The following is a 19,883-nucleotide window of genomic DNA, read 5'->3' as shown; positions in this document are numbered from 1 at the left end:
TCGCACCAACCCTACTTCCCCACTTCTTTTTCTAGTAAACTGTTCTCACCCCTTTAAATTTACTTGCACCCTACCCCTATACCAACAAACGATGCGCAGAATATAACAGATTTTCGATTTCTACGCGCCATCTACGACGAAGTTTTACTAAGCATGCGCTTTCAATCGATGACACACTCATCCCTTACAATATCTACCCCTATATATATTTATATATGCATATATATACAAATCTATTAAAATATCCACTTGTGTATTTATATTTAAACTCATTTTTTAAATGATCTTCAAGTTATCGGACAATTAACAGTTTTTTAATTGAAGAAAAAAAAAAGTAAAAAAATGCAGATGTAGGAAATTAAAAAAGCCATGGGTACAATTTTTCAAAATATTTTTTTTTTTGTAATTTGGCGTTGCTAAATGAATCCAAAAATTATTAGACGTCAGCTGACTTCAGTATCATAAAAAATATGAAATTTTTTTATTTTTCGCTACTTATTAATTACAAAAAAAAAAAAAAGTAAAAAAATGCACATGTAGAGAATTAAAAGATCTATAGGTGTAATTTTTCAAAATATTTTTTTTTTTGTAATTTATCGTTTCTAAAAGAATCCAAAAATTATTAGACCTCGGCTGACTTCTGTATCATAAAAAATATGAAATTTTTTTATTTTTCTCTACTTATTAATTACAAAGAAAAAAAAAAAAAGTAAAAAAATGCACATATAGAGAATTAAAAAATCTATAGGTGTAATTTTTCAAAATATTTTTTTTTTTGTAATTTATCGTTTCTGAAAGAATCCAAAAATTATTAGACGTCGGCTGACTTCGGTATCATAAAAAATATGAAATTTTTTTATTTTTCTCTACTTATTAATTACAAAGAAAAAAAAAAAGAAAATCTAAAAAAATGCACATGTAGAGAATTAAAAAATCTATAGGTGGAATTTTTCAAAATATTTTTTTTTTTGTAATTTATCGTTTCTAAAAGAATTCAAAAATTATTAGACGTCGGCTGACTTAAGTTTCGCATTTTTTAGTCATTTAAAATTTTCCCGCTTATTTATAAATTTAAAAAAAAAAATTCCAAGCAATTCAATAAGTAATTAACAACAAATCAGTTTATTATTTTTTTTTTATTAAAGTACTTTGGCTTGTACATTTAATACTGAGTTTCAAGCCAGTTAATTACATTACTCATTAATTATATTTATAATATATTATATAATATGTATCATAAATTATATATATATATTAATCACGTTTAAAATAGAAATGTACATTGTACGATTTACAGATAAATTTATACATTGTTTTTATAGCCTTTATAATTTATGATTATGATTATGATTATGATTATTGTCGGGTGATAAAAATATAAGAAAGAAAGTAGGCGTTGTTATGAATAATTTAAGTTAAGACACACACTTTAGCTGTTTGCACAAAGTACGGGCAGGGGGGGGGGGATCGATTAGTGGAGCAATTTGGTGTGATAAGAAAATAATAATGTTACGATGATATCTGTCATCTGTCGCCTGTATGTCGCGTCGAGTGCGTTCCTCACATAGTAATGAGATTTAAATAAATTAATTGTCCGATGCCCGCGGAATATTAATCGCGGGAGGTTTTTTATAATTTTTAAATTTAATTGTTATTGGGAATTTATTTTATACGTATTGAGAATTACGCGGTACTGGTTGTCAAGTCGCACTGTCTCTGTCTAAAAATTTAAAATAAATATCCGTGAACCCATGGAAATTTTCAGAGATTTCGCGGGTTTTTATTTGATTCCGATCTGAATTTATCACGATAAAAAAATTTTGTTATGGATTTCTACATCTCATGGGTTTCTATTAATTTTTATAAAACCCCATGGGTTTTCATCTGAAGTCACCATAAAAAAAAATTTTTTTTGGGTTTAAATTTTCCAGATAAACTTTTTCAAAACCTCATGAAATTTTATCTAAATTATCTTTATAGAATTTTTATTAGAAATTTTTATAGAACCCCATGGGTTTTCGTCTGAAGTCACCATAAAAAAAAATTTTTTTTTGGGTTAAAATTTCCAGATAAACTTTTCCAAAACCTCATGAAATTTTATCTAAATTATCTCTATAGAATTTTTTATTAGAAATTTTTATAGAACCCCATGGGTTTTTATCTGAAGTCACCATGAAAAAAAATTTCCCATGGATTTTCTATTGACTTTTCCAGAACTTTATGAATTTTCATCTAAATTATCACCATAAAATTTTTCATAATGGATTTCTATAGAATTCTTTATCAAAAATTTTTATAGAACCCCATGGGTTTTCATCTGAAGTCACCATAAAAAAAATTTCCCATGGGTTTCTATGGAGTTTCAGAACTTCATGAATTTCCACCTAAATCATCACCATAAAATTTTTTACCATAGATTTTTATAAAATTTTTTTTAGAAACTTCTATAGAACCCATGGATTTTTATCTGAAGTCACTGACATAAAAAAAAATTCCTTGGGTTTCTATGGACTCCGAAAAAAACTCATGAGTTTATTTAAAAAAAGTCATCACTACAGAAAAATTTTCCATGGATTTTTATAGGATTCCATATTTTTTTTAGGATTTACATAAAAATCCACGGAGCCGCGTATCTACGGATCCCCAAATAAATTTTTTAGACAGTGAAGTAAAATAAAAAATATCGTGACAACCATTCCCGTATTTTTCTCAGCTTTTACTAAGACTAAGACCGAGTTTTGTTTCATGGAAGGAATAAGTTATTGTTGTAATTCATATTTAAATTTTGCGATGTTGATACAAATACAGATACAGATTAAATTCATTGATCGCGCAGACTTGAATTAATTTTCGGGCACGAGAAAGTCGTACAAAAAAAAATTAGCCGGGTTTACATCCCAGACTTCTGAGAGAATTTAAAATTAATTTTTATGAACCGTTGGATGGTAAAATCAGTATAAAATATATACAAATAGATTCCCTCCGTGAATAAAGAAAATGTTTTATGTATTCAATATCCTTTTGGACGAAAGTCGGGGAATAATCATCTCTTGTGAGAATCCTTGTTGGGCTTAGTCATAACACAGCGTCCTCGATAGCATATTTCCGTCATATGCGATACTTTAGTGGAGGTCGAGGTCCTCAGGATTGCGCCCAACAATGCCGAGGCATTCTTAGCAGTCGGCGGTTCTGTTGTAGTTATCAGCGTGCCTAGAATATTGGGTACACTGCGATCGTCATTACTGGGATTAATCGTACTCGTGGATTCTTCAGTTCTCTTTGTTTCTGTCTCCGTCTCAGTCTCAGTCTCCGTCTCCGTCTCTGTCAGTGTCTGTGTCCGTCTCTCTGCTTCTGTTTCTTTACTCTTCTCAATTCTTTCCACAACTTCGCCAGCTTTATCCCCTCGATTATCGACCAACGCAGTCGGCTTATCAGCTGTTGAAGTTTCTGTTGAAGTAGGGGTAGAAGCAGAAGTAGAAACAGAAATAGAAGTGGAAGAAGAATGACTGTGAGGTTGAGTAGTGGGTTTAGTTTCATCATCCCACAAATCTGGAGCGTTGTCAAGGATCGCGTGTTCCTCATCCGCGGTCTTCATGGTATCAAAAATAGCCTGCACATAATCGGAAATAGTTTCCACGTTAGATTCGCCTTCTGTCTTGGTAACGACACCCGGTACCTGAGTGGTCGAAGCTTCTTCCTGTTTTTCCGACCGCGCGTACCCGAAAATGCTGCGATCTGGATAACGAACTTCGCTCCATTCGCTTCTATGATTTTTCGGATGTTCTTCGCTACCACTTCCGTCATCTCCATCTCCATCTTTGCCTTTAGCTTCTTTGCTATCTCCGTCTTTTTTTGTCCAATCGTACTCTGACTTCAAAGGCTTCTTCATTTTGCGCATCAGCCAATCGGTGTAGGCTTTGGTCGAGTCCCAGGATTTGTGTTGAGAAATCGGAGGAGTCGTCGACTCAGTGGAAGAGGAATCTCCGAAAATCGTCGTCTCGTATGTAGTCGGGGCACTTTCGGTTGTCGTTATTCCCGAGTCTGTGTTATAGTAATCGCCGTCGCTTTTTATTGTCTCTGTTGTTTCATTAGTGACTGGAAGTGACGTAGAGACTTCTGACTGTGGGCGCTCTGTAATTTCAGTATTGATAGTTGAATCGGGTATTGTCGTTGTAGTGGTGGTTGTTGTAGTAGGGGCAATGCCAGTGGTTGTTATTGATTCGGTAGGAACTTCCGGCGTTGGAGGTTCTTTGTAATTATTTAGATTTTCGCGGTATTTTGATGTGGACTGATCATTGGACGATGGTTTCACTTGTTCGTGGACGAAATTGTTTACGGCTGAGTTGAAGTGCTGGGATTCTGCGGTCACAAAGTCGTCGGGTGGAGATGGACGGACACGGACGCGAATTCTTCTTCTTCTACCCGGGATCTGTAGGCAATAGATGAGTAAATTTGATCATTATACAATTTATAGCTCAATATAAAATGAAAAATTTTCCTTACCCTTCTTCTAGGAGCCAAATTTTCTCCGTTACCCGTCGATTCTTCAGCCGCCGACGGCTTCTGCCCGAAATCAGTTGGCACAGTGGTCTCGCTAGTCATGTCCAGCCCAGGAGTGCTGGTTTGATTGTCAGAATTTACTAGGACGGTGATAAAAGCATCTTCGGGACGCGCGGTGATGATTTCCGGCTCTCCTTTGTTTTCGACGGCCATCTCTTTAAACTCTTTCTGTTCTCTGAGTACTTTGTCCTCCTCCGGAAGCTGGTTCGCGGGCTGGAAAGAAGACTTGGTCAGCTTGGTCGACCACTGGCTTTCAGATCCGTAAATATCTGAGTCTGGTTGATGGGAGTAAGGTCTCAGCCGCGATTCATCACTATGGGCTTGATGCCGAAGATTACTCTGGTCCTGCTGCTCTTCGACGATGTCTGAGGCTCCGAAATTCAGCATGAACTCTTGGCTCGGATACTGAAATCAATCAATCGATTAATTGTTTAGTTACAATAAAAATTTATTCATAAATAAGCAGATAAATTTTACGTTTTCGTAGACGTAATCCGATCGACTCGGTCCATTTGATCCGGTATTAGCTGGAAGGGTTTCATAATTCGCGTCATAAATCGATTGCCTCTCGATACTTGAGTCCTTTGGATTTATCGGAATCCTGGGATAATTTTCTTCTAGTGGGAGATTATTATTCTCGTCAAGTGGATCCTCGGTAGTGGTACTTGTAGTCGTAGTACGCCGACGTCCCGGTCTGCGTACCCGAGTCCGGATTCGATTCTTGGGTTCTTCTGCTCTCACTCGAGGCTTCGCTGTGTACAATTGACTATCCACTGCAGCTGGTGTCGTAGTAATAGGAGAGTTATTTGATGATTTTATAGTCGGCCGTGGACGGTTTGGCGACTGGTATTTCTGACGGTTCTTATTCGGGACTTGTGTGTGGGTCGGACTTGAATCCGCAGCTGTTTCGTCCGTCGGCGCTACATTTTGTAACTGTATCTGTAAATCAAAAGATCAAATCTCCATTCACTTGTGTCCTTTAATCAATTAAGCATACGATCTAATTAATTAAATACGTACCGGTGATTCCGGAGCGCGAAATTTGCTGCTAATGAGATTATGCGGTTGATTAAAATTGGGCTTGCGTATAAATCCGTACTCTTCGTCACTGGAGTCGTCGTTGCTAATTGGAGAGACAGTAGTAGTTGTAGTTGTAGTAGTAGTAGTTCTAGGAGCGGCGGCTTGCACAATAGTCTTTGGATGCGGGCGATTTGCCGACTGTATTCTCACATAGTCGTTTCCCTCGCTCAGCACCTGGGCCGTGGTGAGATAATTAGGCCGTGTCTTCGGTCTCGTTGGTCGAGTCGTACGTGCCGTCGTCGACACTCGTTGTGCCGGTTGATTGACTGCACTAAAATGCACGTACTCATCCTGGGAGCCACGTGGTGCCGTTTGAATCGGGGAGTCCTGTCGCGGACGTCCGCCCAAACGCGCTCGTACTCTCTGCCGAATTATCACCGGTGCCTGTTCTGTCGTCGTTGGCACTTCCGTCGTCGTCTGTTCCCACAAAATACATGAATAAATAAACAAAAAAAATCCAAATGACAAAAAATTGTAATCCGCGTTACAGATGTCAGGCAAACGTATCAATTTTTTTTCTTTTAGTAATCGATGAATGTTTCTGCACGGAAAGAAAATTATGGGAAGTTTTCCTATGCATTATGGGAATGGTTCCCATAATGGTATGGGAATAGTACCTATACTACTATAGGAATGGTTCCCATAATGGTATGGGAATAGTACCTATACTACTATAGGAATGGTTCCCATATATTATGGGAACCATCCCCATAATGGTATGGGAATCATTCCCATACTATTATGGGAATGGTTCCCATATTGGTATAGGAACTATTCCTATAATATTATGGGAACTATTTCCATAATGTTATGGGAACCATCCCTATAATATCATAAAATTTTTTTTTTGCACAATAGTGTAGAAATTTCCCAAAATTTGAATTTTCTTGAATGTTTTGTGCTGACAAAAAATTCTTGTTAAAAATTTTAATGTTTTTTTGCCAAATACGATTTTTTTTTTCATTGTTTGAATTTTTGTTTTTATGTTTAATAATATTTCTGTGTATTGTAGAAGTGATTACTGCACTTCTTTAAATTAATTTTTTCATGATAATATGGGAACCGTTCCCATAATATTATAGGAATGGTTCCTATAATAGTATGGGAACTATTCCCATAATATTATGGAAATGATTCCTATAATGGTATAGGAACCATTCCAATTGCATTATGGGAATCATTCCCATAATATTATGGGAATAGTTCCCATACTATTATAGGAACCATTCCCATAATATTATGGGAATGGTCCCTATAATATTATAGAAAGTATTCCTATAAATTATAGGAACCATTCCTATAATTATAGGAACCATTCCTATAGCGTTATGGGAAACATTCCTATAATTATAGGAACCGCTCCCATAATTTATGGTCGTAATTCCTATGATGGTATAGGAAAAAATTTCACAAAATTATGGGAACCGCGGCCATAATTTTCTTTCCGTGTGGGGTAAGAAAATGAGAAAAAATTTCTACGCCCTTAGTCACGAGTGCCATTAAGACTTCTAACTATCTGTCATCTGTAACGCGAATTTATATAAATAACTCGACTTACTTCAGGCTCAGAAAAAGATTCATAAGGTCGCGGGTGAACTTCCGCAGAGTATTGATTATTATTTAACACCGGACTATTTTCACCACTTGTACTACTTCTGTCATCTTCATTACTATTATTATTATTGTCATTATCATCGTTATTATTATTATTATTACTGTAATTAATACTAGGACGATAGTCTACTTGAGAATAAGGCGTGTCCGTTACCCCCTCAATACTTTCAGTTTTATCGGCGTAATAATACTCAGGTGTCACCGATATTGGTGTCGACGGACTATTATTATTATTATTATTATTATTATTATTATTATTAGCACCCTCGCGTACATCATAATCGTATCCCTGGGTCTCTAGATTAGTCTGATAACCGGTATCAGATCCGCGGAACCTGTCATGAGATAGTTGGGGATAATTTGGATTTTTCGAGTAATCACGTTCAGTTGTGAACGAATGCTCGTCACTGTACGTCGACGGGTTTCCGGTAGTGAGTGGCAGGTTGTAATTTTGATAGGGCTGACGTGGGTTACCTAAATCTTCGGGGATGCTTCCTTCGTCAGACAAAGTCTCCTGGGTTTGTGGGTTTGAAATTTGATTTGATGCCTGAAATTAATCAGGACAATTAGTACTCATCATTTGTCGAGAAAAAGCAGACTTGAGTGTGCTAACAAACTTACTTCGTGATTACGAGTCTTGAACTTTTGTATCTTGGGCGTAGTGGGCCGACGAAACTGCTCTTGAGTGTATCTGCTGGTGGTGTCCGTAACTTTAGACCTACTTGGCTCGTAAGTGTCCTTGTACTCTTCCGTGGTGCTGGTGGTCGTGAATCGTGATCTAGATCTGTTAAATGGTCTCCGTGTACGTTCGTAATTACGCTGCGTAGTTGACCCAATGGTAGGAGAAGTAGTTGGCGAGGGAGTAGTAGTAGTGCGAGCGGTGATTCTGCCCCTGAAAGAGACCAATCAGTAACTGGGATCTCGAAACTCGGAGCCCGAATCTATTGTCTGGAGAAATCAATTCTTGGAAACTTACCTCTGGCGGACACGTGGTCTGTGAGTTGTTGTGGGCACTTCAGTGGTCGTTGTTGTTGTTGTTGTTGTTGTTGTGGTTGGCGGAGGTTCGGTTGTGGTGGTGGCGATAGGAGTCGTGATAAACTTATCAGCCTCTTTAGCGTCGATCAATGAATTCACGAGTCCCGGAAGTTGCGGGTGAATTGGCGGTAACTCTGGTGGCAGACTGTAACCAGGCACTGGAATAGGGGAATTTGGTCCCGCTGAGTTGGGACCTACGGGACGGGGATCGATTTCTTCATAGGAGTTCTGGATGTTGGGGTTGAGGTGATAGATTCCGTGGTGGGGGTTCAAGGAAGCCTGTTGACTAGGATGCTGGTAGGGGTTTTCGATGTGTCTGTGCTGAGAGTAGTCGTGTTGGTTTATTTGCGCCAACTGGGAGGTTATTTCCTGGTCCTTGTTCGGCTGGACTCGGGTATGCGAGTACCCGTCCTGGTACGCGGGGGTCGTGGGGTTCAGTTCCGGGTTGTAGGAGTAAGAAGACACGACGTTGGGCTTTCGGTAATCGGTTGTGTACTCATTCGGATAGGGAGTGACCGATTGCTGATCGTATTGGTGTCGATACTTGTAGCCCTCGTTGGCAGTTGGATAAGAACTAGGGTACTGTGGAGTCACTGTCTGCTGCTGAGCTGGCGAGTAACCATAGGGCGCTAAATTGGCCGAATCATAGGAAGCTTGATAAGCCTGTCCGGGTCCAGTGAATGGCAGATTCTGGTCAATGACATTGGGGACAGTTTTCGAGCTCTCTTGGCTGGCAGAGGGACCAATATTGTCGTCGATGCTGTTTACTATGACCGACCCAATGTGCGGATGTGGGAAAGGAATTTTGTAGTAACCGGCTGGTGGGTTGAAGCTCAAAGGCGCTACGAAGAATGGCAGCTTGTCAACGCGTCTTTCCACGCGATTCATGTCCAGGGACGATAGATAAGGGAGTTCGAACTTGGAATACCCATGGGGTGGATCTAGATTCGCGGGGCCCACGAACACACGGGGGTTGCTAGAAGAAACGTGGTCCACTACTGCGATAGTTTTCGCGTCTCGTAGGAAACGCAAGGCATCGATCACTTGGAACTGGGTTTGGCTTTCCTGGGCCTCGAGATCTGGGCCCATGAAAACTGCCAACGGAGGCTGGTTGGGTGGCGGTATAGTTGATGACTCTTGACTGTCTTCTTTCTGCGGACGTGTTCGCGGTTTGCTTCGGTGTCTAGTTCCCTTGTGTTTACCAGTCTCAGTGTGATGCTGATGATGGATCTGATCCTCTGAGCTCTTCAGAGCGGCAGCTTTCGCGCGATGTTCCTCGTCCTCGCGGGCTAATTTTTCCAGCTCTTTCTGCCGAGCAATTGAACGTTCGATTTCGGCGTTTTTCTGTCTCTCCAAAGCCGCGAGCCGTTCGATTTCAGCTTGACGCGCTTTCTCTTCTTTCCGCCGAACTTGTTCGAGTTCCTCAGCTCGTTGACGCTCACGGGCCTCGCGAATGCGATCCAGTTCCCTTTGCTTGGCAAGTTCTTCAATTTTCGCCAATTCTTTTATTTTTTTCTCCATATCCCGCTGACGAGCCCGTTCTTGCTCCCGTTGACGTGCGGCTGCCTGAAGTTTTGCCTGACGAGCTATTTCCTTGCCCTCCTCGTTCAGACGATCTAGTTCCTTCTGACGGGCCTCTTTGTAAAATTGGTCCACTGCTTCCTGTCCCTGGGGAAATTGGACATACTCTTGATTATAATTGTTGTCTTCTGCTGACACGCCGGAGGATGACGAGGAATCCACTTGCTGCTGGTTAGTTTGGGGGGAATAACGATTCTCATGTCGCGAGTATGAAAATTGGTTATGGTCGCGGTTTCTTTCCTCTTTGGATTGGCCTCGTTGCGCAAGTGTTTCCGCTGGCACGTATACCACCTGAATCTGTAAAGAAAGAAATTAACTGGCTTTATTGCTTCCCGCTTTCTTTTTTCAACGTCAGTATAACCTATGTATTATCTCACTTACTCACACTCTTATTAAATAAATTAATATATTATTTGTGTTACGGTAGCGCTAAATAGACAACTCGAAACTTTCGATATGAAAAATTTGCAATTTAAATAACGTTTTTTGACTTTTTATTTAAATTCCCGCTAAACTATTGAGCATACGCAAAAATTACATTCTTACATTTTTATAGAAAATTTAATTTCCTGCAAATATGATCTCATTCAATTTTTTCTAAAATCCAATAGTTTTGCCACTATTTAAATTTAAATTAAAGCGCCAATAAATTCAATTACTGCAAATTATTTATCTATTTATTTTTTTGACTTCAAATCAAATTTCTCGCTAAACAATCAAAGATACGATAAATTTACTTCAGTCCAATTTTACAGGAAATTGAATTTCCTACAAATATGATCTCATTAAATTTTTTTGTAAATCCAATAGTTTTGCCACAATTTCAATTTAAATTAAGGCGCCAAAAATTCAATTACTGCAAATTATTTATCTATTTATTTTTTTGACTTCAAATCAAATTTCTCGCTAAAATATCAGAGATACGATAAATTTACATCAGTCCAATTTTACAGGAAATTTAATTTCCTACAAAAAAATCTCATTAAATTTTCTCGTAAATCCAATAGTTTTGCCACAATTTTAATTTAAATCAAAGCGCCAAAAAATTCAATTACTGCAAATTATTTATCTCTCATTTCTTTTACTTCAAATCAAATTTCCCGCTAAAGTATCAGAGATACAATAAATTTACATCAGTCTAAATTTATAGGAAATTAAATTTCCTACAAAAAAGGTCTCATAAAATTTTTGCCAAAACCCAATAGTTTCGCCGTAATTTAAATTAAAAGTATCTAAACAATATATGACAGCCATAAAATACAACTAGACATAAACTGACCTCTTCATCAGAATTTTCGCCCTTATCATCATTGCCCGAGCCACCAGAGGGAGGAACTCCACCCTCTATCGCCGCCTCCTGGGATTGTTTGAACTGCTGAGAAGAATAAACCGGCGGCAAAGCGTCTGGAGACAATTGCGGCGGTGACATTTCAGAGTTGAAATCAACCTGACGATTCGGAATCGCATTTTGTCTAAAGGGCTGCTTGTTATCATCCACTACATTAGGCAGGTATGCCTGATTCTACATAAAAAGCGCGAAAATCATTAATTAATAATCACAATCCCAAAATCATTCACAAAAATAAGATTTTGTGGCGCAAGAAAACTTTTTCTTGCCTCAAGAAACTTTTTAATTTGAATTCAAATTTTTTCGCGCCAAAAAATTCTTTCTGCGTAAAAATAAAGATAAAAATAAAGTACTTGTAGTAATTGTTGTTGCGATCGCAGCTGTTGCTGCAACAACAAAAGTTTCTGGATGCTCTCTTGAGTTTTTTGAAGTTGCAATAACTGCTGCTGGTATTCTTGCTGCAATGCCGGAGGTAAGTTGAGCGATTGAATATTATTATTGGTATTACGTAATAAAACCGAGCCAGAGGGTGACTGACTGTGACTACTGACCACTGACGTCTGATGCGGAAGTGCCGATCTCGGACGTGCTAAGGGAATCCACTCGCTGTTTGACGTCTGACGTGACCATCTATCGCTACTCTCCACTGACACGAGAGTCGACAGACTCAGCCAGGTTATCATAGAAATCATCGTCTTCCTCACAATCTATTTAAACAAAAATATAAACCGGTTTCCTAATTTTTTTTTTTATCCGCCAACTAATCAGTATCCTTTTGCTTCGCTTCGATATTAAGCAATCCCCCGATTTTATAATTGCGATTACAATTACGCGGATTGTAAATTACGATTGGATAAAAAAAATTTAATGGACATCTGGAACGAAAGTTTTTTTTTTACTGACACTTTACACTTTAGTCATTCAGGCATTAAATTGACTAGGATTAGAAATTTTACATAAAAATAAATTTGAGGTTTAGTATTTAAAATTTTTTTTTTAATTTAAATTTTTCGTGTTTAAAATTACAAAAAAAAAAAAAAAAAAAAATGCACTTGTAGAAAATTAAAAAAACTACAAGTGCATTTTTTTAAAATAATTTTTTTTTTATAATTTATCATTTTTAAAATATTGCAAAAATTAATAGTCGGCTGACTTTAGTATCACTGCGATTTTCTTGATTATTGTTTTTTAAAGAGAATGTTGTCGGCCTTCTAAAGTGTAAATTATCATTAAAAAAAAATGTTTCGTTACGTTGTAGCTGTTGCTTAGTGCAGTTAATTATAATTATTGTTTTTAATTGGAGGAAAAAATTTTAAGTTGGAACGAAGAGAAATAAAAAAAAAAAAAAGGAAAAATTGTGAGTGGATGTTGGATAATTTTCTATGGATATTATTGAGATTATCGCTATCAACGTCATTGCAGTGCATGTGTAGTGTGCGTGTCGTAATATATGTGGGTATATATATTGTATCGCAGGATTTGGAGTGCAACAGAGCCAACGGACTGTAAATAATCGTAAATACACTTAAATCCTGTTTTCTAAATAAGATAATTATGAGACTTTAACTGTATGGTTAATGGAATTAAAAGTAATTATTATTTATGAATTTATTCAATTATTTATCGGCGACTGATTGTTGTTTTATTGTGAGATGAAATTTAATTTAATAATTTTTTTTTTATATTAATTGTAGTGGTTTGAAAGGCAGAAACTGAGAAATTTATTTTGAAACTTTAATTAGAGAAAACCTTTGTCGGTTTTTGTTAATTACTGGCTAAACTACTGAATTTAAGTGAAAACTTATCATCATCTTTTTTAACGAACATCAAATTTTCTACAAAATTTCCCTTATACATTTTTCTCATATCCTCACTGGTTTAAGCGGAATTTCAAGTTGAATTCCTTCTAAACTACTTTTCAAAAATCGAAATTTATTTACTTCTTTTTAAAGTCAAAATTCCGTCTAAAATATTAACTTTACATAAAAATTCATTCATATCTTTTTTATAGGAAATTTAAATTCCTACAAAATCATTCTTATACATTTTTTTCATATCTTCAGTATTTTAGCCGGAATTTCAATTCGAATTCCTCTTAAACTACTTTTCAAAAATCAAAATGTATGAATTTCTTTTTAAAATCAAATTTCCGTCCAAAATATTGATTTTACATAAAAATTTACTCATATATTTTTGATAGGAAATTTATTTTCCTACAAAATCATTCTTATACATTTTTTTCATATCTTCAGTATTTTAGCCGGAATTTCAATTCGAATTCCTCTTAAACTACTTTTCAAAAATCAAAATGTATGAATTTCTTTTTAAAATCAAATTTACGTCCAAAATATTGATTTTACATAAAAATTTACTCATATATTTTTGATAGGAAATTTATTTTCCTACAAAATCATTCTCATACATTTTTCTCATATCTTCAGTAGTTTAGCCATAATTTTAATTCAAAGCCTAAATAGACGATATTTTAATCCACTAATTCCATGAAAACAATAAACTTCCTCTTACAAAAAAAAAAAAAAGTACCACAATATTTAAAAACAATATCCAAACAACTATTAAATAAAATATCATAATTAAAGTAAAATAACAATAATTTGAAAGCACTTGTCTAGTAATGAGTCTCGAAAGAAAAATAATAATCGTAAGAAAAAAAAAAACCCACAAAAGAAATTTAATAATAATTTAATACAGTAATAAGGCGTTTCATTATTCAATTGAACAATACTTTCGTGCATAAATATCCACTTGAGGATTGCATTTATCACGTTTACGTTTAAGTTGCAATAGTACTGTACTACTGACATGATTACAACTAAACGGTCTACGTGCAGGATTCAAATCGCGGAAGACTCGCGTGTTTGTACAGTGAAATTATTATTTTTTTTTTTGAGCTTTCATCCTCATCCTCATTATCATCTTCTTCTTCTTCTCAAATATCCACACATGATATTATGTTAATATTCTCAACAATAATAATAATTGTATATATATATATATATATATATATATATATATATATATATATATATATATATATATATATATATATATTTATGCATCACACGTGTGGCGGACGCATTCCTAACTACTCCTTTTACTTTGATATCAACCCGAAAGGCCTACAAGTGTAATCGTACCGCGTTCCGTTTAAATAAGAGTACAAAGTTCCACACCCAATATATATATCTATATCTATATATACAGATATATATATTTAAGTTAAGTGAAATAACTTTCTCTTCGTCATTGTGATAGATGCACGATTATTTGTATCGCCAAGTGAATATAATTATCGATTGAATAAACATAACGAAGCATGCGTGCAAACCAGGTCAATTATTTTTCTCCATTTCTTTTTCTCAATTTTCTTTTTTAGTTTTACGGCTGCCCAATTTCAAAACTCAAGAGACAAATTTTTAAAAATCGATCTATGATTTTTAGTTCCATCCCGGGTAAAAAAATTTTTATTCATGACGAGTTCAGATCTAAATTTCATGACGAAACTCAGATCGTGACACAAATATGACTGTCATCATGAATTTGTATCGACAATTTTAATCACGACAAAATTATGACTCAGTCAAATTTTTTTTTCAATTGATCCGAAGTTCATTCACTAAATTAATTTTACAATCGAAACTGATTTACGTTAATCGAGTACTTGATAGAAGAAGAAGTTTATTGGTAATTTCTGAGGCGATAAATTTGACAAAAGGTTTAATTCAGTAAAAATTCAGTAAAGTTTCTATCGAAGTCATCCCAAATCCAATTCAAAGACGTAATAAATTAATTTTATAATTGGTACTGATTTACTAGACGAAGAGTTGGAGTAAATTTATAATGAAAGTCATATTTGTGTCACGACCTGAGTTTCGTCATGAAATTCAGATCTAAATTCATTAGGAACAAAATTTTTTTTACACGGGATCATAACACTTATCAGTATTTGTAGTAGGGTGGGCCGAAAATCCGCTTTTTTTTAATTTTCGTTATCAATACCAAAAATATTATTCCTCGTACAAAAAAAAAATTTTTCGGAAACCAAAAAAAATTTTAGGTCGATATCTTAGGCTCGCCAAATCCCGCTAAAGTTAGAAGTTGTTTAAAATTTTTTTTCCAACACATTTTGATCGGAAATTTAATTCTCTACAAAAAAAGTCCTATAATAAAATCACGTAAAGTTGATAGTTACTCAGATAATTGCAATTTTGCTCTAAAAAATGAAATTTTTCAAGATATTATTACTTTTTCAGGGTAAAAAATTAATTTTATCATAAAAATTTCGTAGGAAATTTAATTTTTTACAAAACAGACCTAATGAAAATTTATTCAAAGTTGATAGATACAAAGAAAATAGCAATTCTTGGTGAAAACCACCAAATAACGAAAAATGTGACTATCTAAACATAAAATTGCCAGTTTCTGAATAACTATAAATTTCAAGTTTTTACCAGAAGGCCAATTTTGTAAGAAATTTGATTTTCAATGAAATTTATGTGATAAAATTCATATTTTACCCTGAAAAAGTGATAATATCTTGAAAAATTATATTTTTTAGAACAAAATTGCAATTATCTCAGTAACTATCAACTTTACGTTATTTTATTATAGGAACTTTTATGTAGAGAATTAAATTTCCGATCAAAATAAGTTGGAAAAAAATTTTTAAACAACTTCTAACTATAACGGGATTTGGCGAGCCCAAGATATCGACCTAAAATTTTTTTTGTTTTCCGAAAAATTTTTTTTTTGTACAAAGAAAAATATTTTTGGTATTAATAATGAAAATTCAAAAAAAGCAGATTTTCGGCCCACCCTAATTTGTAGTGATCGTTTTTTCACAAATATGACAAACAGTTGCCTGATTATGTGTCGCTTGCTGCTGTTTAGTAAGTGGTTTCATTGGTATTGGATTTTTAAAATGTCCATCATATTCAATAGCTAATTTTTCCAACTTTAAAATAAACCACCCAATACAAAATTTTGAACGATTTAATTCAAATTTAGATAATTTATTATCATAACTGCAATGCTGATAAAATGCTACACTGTGTGGAACATGCTTCTGAGTTTCATCATCTCCTGGGGTTTTTTCTATGGGGATGTCTTGTAACAAAATTTTATTTTTCTCAGTTACTGCAGAGAAATTATTCACGTTTGAAATTCTGTGGTGCCATAGTAAACCCAGACCGTGTTGGCCACCTTACGGAAGTTCAAATGAACAGAAAAATTACTGTGGCCATAGAAAAATTTCCGAGGGTTACAGTAATTTGTGGTTTCGCTGTCAATTTTACTGTGGCTGCAGTAATTTTTCCATGGGTATTTGAACTGAAGGTGGCCAAGATGGTCCGGCTTTACTATGACACCATAGAATTTCAAATGAGAATAATTTCTTTGTGTTTTGAAATTGGGCGGCGATGTAAAGTTTGAATTTTCAAAGGTTATGAGGGATGTTGGGATTTTTTTTACGTGGAAAAGCAAAGAGAGAGCGGGAAAGAGGAAACAGGTGATGAGGAATAAAGGAATAAATAATAAGTATGTTGAGATGGTAGAGAACTTTCTTTAGTCACCTTCGCTCTCTCGAGCTCTCATTTTCGTGGACCCGCTAGCTAAGCTCGACACCAAAAGATCGTTATGTTGCTTTCGATTGTCCGACTTTTTAGTTTAATAATACGGCGACAGTTTAAATGTCGTATTGTTTATTTTATTAAAAGAGGATTTTATTTTTTTGACTTTTAATTTTAATGGAGATAAAGAATTTGGTCAGTGGGAGTTTGGAGATTGGGATGGACTAAATTATTTTTAAATCTGAGGTATGACGGAAATGTGGGCAGTAAAATATTTTTTAGTCTCATAAAAAAAATAAAAATTAAATTTTGAATTTTTCAAAAAAATTATGAGTCAATTTTTTTAATTTTCATAAAAAAAAATTATTAAATAATTTAATGAATTTTTTAATTAAAAAAAAAAAATTACACTCATGATCTCAATGTTCATAATTACAAAATAATTATTAATGAACTCGATAAAATTTAAATTTAAATTAAAAAAAAATTACATATGAACTTTATAAAATTTCTAATTAAAAAAATAATTATTAATGAACAATAAAATTTCTAATTAAAAAAAAAAAAAACTATTAAACAAAAGTACCGCGTAAACTATCGAACATTAAGATAAAAAATATTTTTCCCCTTAATCTCTTCCTCCATATAAATCCTTACTTCCTGAAGTACAAGTTTTATTAGTTCCGTATGAAGAGCGTCAAAAAATCCATAAAAACCAGTGGGTAAAAAACCGGCCGCTTCTTTAAATCACCAAAACTTCCGCGTTCCCTTAATTAGCTCGGATTTTATATAAATCCACCGCACAAACAAGTTCAATGTACGTTAAAATAAAAATAAAAAATCTAAAACGCGGAAGACTCGTCTCGGCTCTTGGGAAATTTTCTAAATCCACTAAAAAGCCGCAACAAATAACCAGTCAATCATAAAAAATTACAGCGATCTAGTAATAAAAGGATTTAATTTACACGGGTCGGTAACCTTTTGGAAAATTATACGAACAAAGTCACACACTGACCTCAATTTCAAAAATTTTCTCATTTTTATCCAACCCACCGGCTGTCAAATGGACAAAATTATTTATTTAAATAATTAATTAGTTAATTAACCAATCGATGTCTTACCATTTTGAATTTTTGTTATTTTTGGTCCTTATTTTAAAATATTAACTACACAACACTGCACCACTCATCCTCTCCGAATCTTTCGAATGAAAATAAAAATAGGCAACAGAAAACCAAAAAGAAATAAATAAATAAATAAATTAGCACTTGCACGTAAAAAAGTAAATCCTAAAATATATGTACTCGAGTATTGAGTCGTGAATTGTCTGAAACAAGTTCTCGGTAAGCGTAAGACCTATATAAGAATCCCCACCATTTAATAACAATTCTTGAATAGAAGGTATCAGTATGGTCTTGGTCTCCAAGTATCCAATCTAAATGGCCCGTTCATGGATGCTAACAAGCTCTAAGAGAAAGCAGACAATGTCATTGGCTCAAAAAATATATTTTTTAGGTGATTTTGTGAAAATAGTAGAGGTAAAATTTTTGGCACGCTCAGTTTTGGATACTTGGAAAATTGAATACAATAATTTGTGAGACGCAATCGCGTGATTCATTTTTAAAATGAGTAGAGGAATACTTTTATCAAAATTTGAAAATCCAAATTTTATGCTAACACTTTTTGATTGATCAAAATAAAATTTTGAATGGCCAAAAATGAAGCAGTGGCCGGAAATGGTACCTCTAGTTTGTATTGCATTTTTTCGTGGCGCCTTTGCAAAATTTTGGTATCAGGCGTTTTGAGCACTTGACAAAATATCTCCGGACAAAATATCCCCATGAAAAGAAAGCAAAAATAGTGAAAAAAGCCAAAAACACTGACACAAAACTGGGGATATTTTGTGGTAGACAAAATATCCCCAGGAAAAGAAAGCAAAAATAGTAAAAAAACTGACACAAAACTGGGGATATTTTGTCCAGAGATATTTTGTCGGGGATATTTTGTCAGGTGCTCAAAACGCATGGAACCCAAAATTTTGACATGAATTTGAGTAGGCTCCAAAAATACCGGTTCAAAAATTTACATATGACGCGTCATTATAACGATGGTCAAGAGAATTTCTCGTGGGATCGTGATGAAATTGAAATTTGGTCGACTTTTTCTTTGGGCGATTAGAGCGATCGAGTTTGAAGATAAGCAACTGGTCAGTTAGAAAATAAACCAAAAATTCTACTTTCGTAGTTTCATTTTTTACGATTTCTTTATATTATGGGACTTAGCTTCTTTTCGTGAAAGGGAAATCTAAACTAATTTGATTTTTTACTTTTCATTTTATGGTAATTTTTACTGACTAACTTCAAAATAGGAGTAATTCATTATTTTTTTTAAATTTTGATTCGATGCAGTCTTCTAGGCCCTATTCAGAAATTTTGATGTAAGAAACAGGATTCAAAATTTTGAAATAAATCAAAAATTCTTCTTTCATTACATTTTTTTCTCTAAGTTGTGATCAAAGTTCTATTTTTTGAATTTATGGAAGGTTCAAAATAATAAAAATTGTTTTTGAAAAATCGACTTTCCGTTTTCGCTGCCAGATAAAATTTTTTATTTAATTTGCATGCAAGTATTGTCTTAAAAATACTCAAATTATCTAAAAATAGGCAGTCGATTAATGGAGTAATGGGCAAAAAATTTTGGAAGAAACGAAACTAAAAAATTGTAATCAATTGAGTAAAGAAAATAAGAATATCAGCTGGTTCTCTAAGTAAGGAATCGGTTTGTAGTACTTTTGGAATAATAAATAATGGGTAATGGATAATGGGTAATGACAAGTAGCAAGAATAAGTAACTAAATCCATAGATAATGTAATGCCATGGGAAATAATGTCGACGTTGTCCCCAAGACGGTAATTTTATCCGTTTACGATACGAAGAGTCAGTGAGAAAATACATATATACAAGTTTAAATATAAATAGTAATAATAATAAATAAAAAGATCTTGAAGGAGAGTGTGGATATCTAGGTCTCGCGGTGCTGGACACTGGGTGGATAACTTTTGTACTTCCCTTTCACT

At 34.5% G+C, this 19,883-nt stretch overlaps 2 protein-coding genes across 3 annotated transcripts in view; one reads left to right on the top strand and one right to left on the bottom strand.

Annotated features, from left to right (window-relative positions):
* The window catches only part of LOC130672503 (anoctamin-5-like), a 35,098-nt gene that overhangs the window by 855 nt on the left and 14,360 nt on the right, over positions 1 to 19,883 (top strand). The window lies entirely within an intron of this gene.
* LOC130672500 (mucin-2) lies at positions 1,127 to 18,099 on the bottom strand. Of its 2 annotated transcripts, XM_057477112.1 has the most exons (11): positions 17,928 to 18,099; positions 11,770 to 11,925; positions 11,572 to 11,676; positions 11,150 to 11,392; positions 8,231 to 10,167; positions 7,876 to 8,146; positions 7,199 to 7,801; positions 5,581 to 6,057; positions 5,038 to 5,499; positions 4,504 to 4,965; positions 1,127 to 4,429 (listed from the first exon to the last, which is right to left on the bottom strand). In XM_057477112.1, the coding sequence occupies exons 1-11, from the start codon at positions 17,928 to 17,930 to the stop codon at positions 3,044 to 3,046; spliced, it is 6,105 nt and encodes a 2,034-aa protein (XP_057333095.1). In that variant the 5' UTR covers positions 17,931 to 18,099; the 3' UTR covers positions 1,127 to 3,043. The 2 variants fall into 2 exon arrangements, with proteins under 2 accessions (XP_057333095.1, XP_057333094.1); XM_057477111.1 differs by having other exon boundaries at positions 11,572 to 11,925.

This window comes from Microplitis mediator, chromosome 7 (assembly GCF_029852145.1).
Source record: "Microplitis mediator isolate UGA2020A chromosome 7, iyMicMedi2.1, whole genome shotgun sequence".
Lineage (NCBI taxonomy): Eukaryota > Metazoa > Arthropoda > Insecta > Hymenoptera > Braconidae > Microplitis > Microplitis mediator.
Note: the sequence above shows the minus strand (reverse complement) of the source record. Positions and strands in the feature narration are given on the sequence as shown.

Coding starts and splice junctions, on each gene's coding strand:
- LOC130672500 (XM_057477111.1), bottom strand. Junction 5,500..5,580: donor TTCGCGCTCCGGAATCACCG/GTACGTATTTAA, acceptor TTTGATTTACAG/ATACAGTTACAAAATGTAGC. Junction 4,966..5,037: donor CGGATTACGTCTACGAAAAC/GTAAAATTTATC, acceptor GATTGATTTCAG/TATCCGAGCCAAGAGTTCAT.